The sequence below is a fragment of the Triticum dicoccoides genome, chromosome 5B (genome assembly GCF_002162155.2).
Source record: "Triticum dicoccoides isolate Atlit2015 ecotype Zavitan chromosome 5B, WEW_v2.0, whole genome shotgun sequence".
In the NCBI taxonomy this organism is placed as follows: domain Eukaryota; kingdom Viridiplantae; phylum Streptophyta; class Magnoliopsida; order Poales; family Poaceae; genus Triticum; species Triticum dicoccoides.
The window spans coordinates 9,259,900-9,265,918 of NC_041389.1; the positions used below are offsets into that span (position 1 = coordinate 9,259,900).

Here is a 6,019-nt window from a genome sequence, read left to right on the forward strand (position 1 = left end):
AATGTGTATTCAACGGTAGTAACCAGCGTATTTCCAAGTACCAGGACCGTGTTGTGCTTTAGACTCAACTTGGTGGCCATTGATGTATTTTTATTAAGGCAGTGCCCTCTTATGAGTTGATCGCGTACGACTCAATTAGTGAATTGATGCAACAGGACGTCTCCTGTCGGATAACTACAAGTGTACAGCACTGAGTTATTAGTCACTTCACGTGTTCTCTCCCTTCAGAAACAGTGGCGTAGCCAGGATTTTGGTCCAGGGTGGTCCAATTGAAACATTTTTTTGGCAAAAATACAGCATGCTATCTTTCTAATATAGAATTTATCAAAAGCACAAAGCAATAGAAGGACGCGACGTCTCCAGCCCTCTTCTTTTTGCAACATTTCTATAATATCTTTTAATCTATGAAACTCTTATAATCAATTTCCAATACAAGCATTGTAATCGAAACAAACCCAGAAAGCAAAAGAACATTGAGATTTGCAGTCTCGGTTAAGCTTTAAACCATGAAAGCAAAAATTGAAAACATACTTGGAAAGTGATGAGAACTTAAACGCAGGCCGCCAGCCACCCGGCACCCCGACGCCCTGCCTTTCCCTGCCGGGTGCAACACGACGCCGGCAACACCCGTTTCTGCCTGCAGCCTGTCGGCCCCTTGTGTTTTTTTTTTGCATGATAATACATGTCTCATTCATATCATAAAGAACAAAGTACAAGTCACGTAAGAACCGACATGACAAAACTGAAAAGATAGCAGAACATCTCTGAGCTTGACACTAACGCCCGTCACCTGCCTCCGGCACCACCACAGCAGCCATCGAAAAAAATAATGACGGATCACCTCCTCACCCGAGCTCGATGCGGCTCCATCGCTGATATTCAGCTTTGCGGACCTCCAAGGTGGCTCACCAAAAGTGAAGCCATTGCCGTTGAACGAATCAGACCGGGGCAACACCCCGGACACGCCATCGAACTCCAGATCTGGAACCCCACCATGACTAAGACGCCGAAGGAGAAAACCATACCTGCCATCCACGAACCACGAACCCAGCACACGTTCCGTCTTCCAAATGTCGTCGATGCAGACCACAATCTGCATCCGCTCCTGGACTACCGCCCAAGCTCCACGCCGACGCTGGAGCAAACGTCGTCGCAACGACGGAGCCCGAGGACACAGGTCCACCACGAGGATGCCGCCGCCGCCACGCCATCCTTACTTGAACAGACTGATTTCCAGATCTATCCCCAACCATAGGACCGATGGCCTCGTCAGGAAAGGATCCGAAAAATATTTATTCAGCGTCGTCATCGTCGCCGCCGAAGAAAAGACGATGAACAACCTAAAAACCTAGACTACGGATGAGTAAAAACGATCCACACGCGTGGATCCGGCGACCCCCCTCACCACCGACGACCGAAGTCGCCGCGGAGGGGAGCCGCCGGAGAACGGCGTTGGAAGATTGGCCCCCGGCGGCGGCTACGAGAGGAAAACAGCCTCGAGGTCGTACGTTGGAACCGTGTGTGGTGGTGTCGGCCCCTTGTGTTGCCCCGTGCCGTTTTGTCTCTGCTAGCTAGGTCTAGCTGCTAAGCTGCTAAGGAGGAATTAGGAGCGTCGGAACTGAGAATAAGTTGTATCTGTGTACGTTCAGTCAGGATCGGGAGTTGAGAACGATTAACAGGCTGATTAGCCTTGTGCGAGTACGAGGAAATGATCCTGTGGGCTGCCGTAGCTGGCGATGTTTTCTTTCTCTGCGCTGAACGCTAAAAAATATTCCTATATGGGCTGATGGTGGGCCAAATCTCAGGGCGGTCCGTGGACCACCCTGGCTACCCTGTGGCTACGCCACTGTTCAGAAAGCTTTGGATTGTTTCTTCTGTGCCAAGCCTTTTTGGGTATAGTTATTTGGTTGTTTCAATCAGAATTTTGCAGCAGGTTGTTTCAGTGATTACATTATAGTTGCACCTTAAATCATTGTATGGCTAATCATCTACTGTACATCAGAGCTAAGAATTCATTTTTCTGATTAATTGTGTAAAATGTTACGTTTAATCCAAGAAGGTGAAGAAAACACAGTAAATCGTTTGATATTCTTGATGAATTTTGCTTGGACCAGTACATACATAAATGAAGGGGGTTTATCCCACAAATCTGTCATAAATCAACACTGCCGCAAAATTAACAGTCTATACTACGTTACTGACCACAACAGTAATGAATAGTTGGTTATGAAGGCAAGTTCATGGCAAAAAAACGAACTCATCCATACTACATAGTACCCTTCAGCAATGTAGAAGGCAAGTTGGTCATGTAGAAGGATCTGGTTCCGGGACGTTGGTCATGTAGTACTTGATGAAATGGTCACGTGATGGTGGATCCGGCCAAATAGGCTGAGCGAAAGGAGGCTTCGATAATGGAGGATTTGGCTGAGCTTTTTCTGGGTAGATGGGCCGCACCGGATCGCCAGCCATTTTCCGAGGTTCAAATCTTACGGGAAAAGGATTGGTCCAAGGCATGGGGACAGCAAGCTGCAAATAAAAAGAACACACCAAGATAAAGCTTTGCTGCCATGAGCCTATGTTCATTTTAAATGAGAATATGGTAGTAATTACCTCCATATCGTAGACATCACGATCACGAGGAGGTTGGTACAATTCCACTTTCCCAGGGGCTGCATAACATCATAATTTTGTCAGAATGATTATTATGTGTCATAAGCCTCAATTCAAGCACGTTGACCAAGGTTGGCAAAGGGCATATTTTCCTCTAAAAACTACAAAGTGAAATATGTACACATACTTCTTGCAAGTATTCTAAGATGGTATTCAATAGCATATTTCTAAGTGTATAATATCATGTTGCAGAATTCAGCCACTGTCGCGGATAAATGTCAATAGTGTAGCAAATGGCAGAATGCTCAACTATAGTACAATCAGAAAAATTTCAAATGTGTATACTGACCGATTCATGTTTAAGCATACTCTCACACTAATGTAAAGCATGTTGTTTTCCTAAGGTAACTATATAAGCTACTAGCAATACCTTCACACTTGCCAGCAGTCTTATTAGATTCTTTTGAAGATGCTTTTGCAAGAACTATATTTGCCTTTTTAAATGTAAGGTTGTTACTTTTATAACTACAAAGTTGAAAATTTTCATGTACATAATGGATAAAATCTTGGTCATCACTAAAATTTCTTTGTGGCATTTTAAATGGTAAGTAAAACATGCTTCTAAATTGAATTTTGGATTATCGTCTCAAGCAACACTTGCAGCAAGGAGAGAAACAAAAGATTTCATGAAACAAAGAGTTACAAACAAAAGATTTTAGGAAACAAACAGCTATAAACATCAACACTAAGGCAACATGGCCTTCAGTTCTTCAATTTCTGAGTTTCTTTGCGGGGATTTCAAGTTTTCCTTGTAGTTCAGGGGGTTAGTGCCTCTTGTTGTGAAGGATTGAAGTTCTTGTGCCAGGGATTCAGTTCATGACTTGGTACTGCAGCTTAGAGGTGCATTTTAAAGATGACAAAACAGGTGTTAAATATTTTTTTTCCCATAAATCATGGATCGGGTTCCACTATCGTCAGATAACGGAACAAAAGCATCTTCAAAGCATTCAACATCGCAAAAGGAAAAAAAACCTGCAAAAGAACCAACCACGTCCAACTCCTACTCTCAGGTCCAAACCAAAAGGAAGGCCAAACCACCGCATGCACCGCTAGTGGAAGAGAAGAGGGAAACTACAAAGACAACCTTTTTTCATACGAGGGCTGAGAGTAGTCTATGCATCTCCACACATTTCTGCATAGCAAATGACAATAGAAGCAAACCCAATATAGTAGTCTATGCATCTACACACATTTCTGCATAGCAAATGACAATAAGATGGATAACATGGAACTTGAGGCTGGTCATCTTCGTGCCAAGAATGTACCATCCACATGCATGAGCAGACAAAAAAAAGGAACATGACTTGAAGTTATAGCATGAACCTGTAACTAAAATAAGGTGCATTTTCACAATATATAGAGCCCCTAACGTATATGATTTCACTCAGTTGTGCCTTAGAAATAAAATAAATATGGTATCGTACACTGAAAGACGCCTCGGACTTCATAAAAATCTGCTGACCATACTAGAGTTCAACAAAATTCAAAATTTAACAAAGAATTCTACCCTGTGCTGAAATGATATATCAAGATGAGCATAATCTACCAGTGTTCAAAAATAAGATGGAACAAATATTGCATGGAATATGCTACATTAAGTTACTAACACAGCAACGCAAAACATGAAATATCTGATGCACTCCCTCCGTAAAGAAATATAAGAGCGTGCAGATCACTAAAGTAGTGATTTAAACGAGGGAGTACCTATGTATCCGTTTGCTACCAGCATCAAGTCATACATTGAGCAGAAATCATGCAACTAACAGTGCTATTTTGCATCGTATTGAGAAATGACGGACTTACTAATCATCTGCGATCTATCAACAGTAGGTGTCCAAGTCACTTTGAATGGATACTCTTCACGTTGTTCTACAACTAATTGTGCTTGATTATGGTCTGCAAATCTCACATCAACATAGCCGCCTTTCACATTTGGGTCCAGGAAGAGAGACTGCAAAATTAAATTTCAGAATTAAACATATGTTAGTTACTTCATGTAGGCTGCAGATGGACAGAATTAGACAAAATTAAATTTGAGAATTACAACATATTGGTATAGAATGATTACTAATGCACATTACCTGACCATACTTCTGTGCGTAGTAATGTACCACAAATTCTGAAACCATGGGTTTACCATCTAAAGCCTCACACCGAAGGGTATCTTTGGGATCATCGTCTGGGAGGTGATCCGTGGGCAGCGGAGCCTTTCCAGATGGCTTTTTGCTCTGTCCAACTGCAGAACTGGGAGGAGGTCTCTTCCTGGTTGTTGACATCTAAAACAGAGTGAATGCAGTCACACACACGGTCAAAAATAAGTTAAGAGCACACGAATCAACGTACTCTTGGACAATGACCACCAAGTAATAAATGTGAAGGGACAAAAATAAGATTTTCAGCTCAAAGATTTTTTTTTCCCAGAGTTATAAATGAATTCACCGTACACAGAGGGACATCATCTTGTACGCATTGTCAGATAAGTAATGAATGAAATGGAACAACCGACCAGTAATTTATACCCCCCCAAAAAAAAGGGGAGTAACAGGTTGCGCTGGGGGTACACCAGCTACTCCTACATCAGTATAACTCCTGACAAATACTCCCATGGCTAAGGCCACCCAAGGCCAGCTAAACGAACTGACAGCATCCGTGCGGCGATTTTAGTTAGGAGAATGATGAATCTGACCTGACCTGACCTGACCTGCCGGTGGAGAAGGTGTAGCAGACGCGGCCGCCGCCGCCGGAGGTGAGTTATGGATGACGACGGGGAAGGGTTGGGGGCTTGGGGGCGTCTTGGTTTAGGGTTCTTATTGTAAGGTTCGATAGCCCAGAGCGGCCCAGCCGAGCAATCTTAGCATAGGCCCGCTACTACAAAACCCCGTGGCCTGGGCCCGCCGCGCCGCGGCTGCGCGTGTCTCGACCTCCTTCAAGGGCGATTCCTATTTTGCCCTTCAAGCGTCCATTACTATTACTATGTACTCCCTCCGTTTTTATTTACTTTGCATATCAGAGTTGATTGAAGTCAAGTTTTTTAAAATTTGACCAAGTTTACAAAAATATATATATTTATCATAACAAATATATATGATGTGAAAGTACATTCAATAATAAATCTAATTTTATTGATTTGTTATTGCTTATGTTAATATATTCTTAAACTTGGTCAAAGTTTATAAAGCTTGACTTTTATCAAAGCTTATACGCGGACTAAATAAAAACGGAGGGAGTATTTTTTTTACAGTAGTGCTTTGAACCTAAGACCTCCAGTCTCGACGCGAGCGAGCGAACCAAGGTTGTATGGTTAGAAGGACAATGATACCTCAGGGTTCAAGTCTTGGTGCTCACATTA

At 42.8% G+C, this 6,019-nt stretch overlaps 1 protein-coding gene across 1 annotated transcript; it reads right to left on the reverse strand.

The window, feature by feature from the left end:
- Positions 1–2,065: 2,065 nt before the first annotated feature.
- Positions 2,066–5,442, reverse strand: LOC119307031. The gene is made up of 5 exons (XM_037583110.1): positions 5,367–5,442; positions 4,752–4,946; positions 4,474–4,621; positions 2,611–2,669; positions 2,066–2,526 (listed from the first exon to the last, which is right to left on the reverse strand). Exons 2-5 carry the CDS (start codon positions 4,944–4,946, stop codon positions 2,305–2,307), a joined length of 624 nt encoding a protein of 207 aa, XP_037439007.1. The 5' UTR covers positions 5,367–5,442; the 3' UTR covers positions 2,066–2,304.
- Between the last annotated feature and the right edge of the window lie 577 nt (positions 5,443–6,019).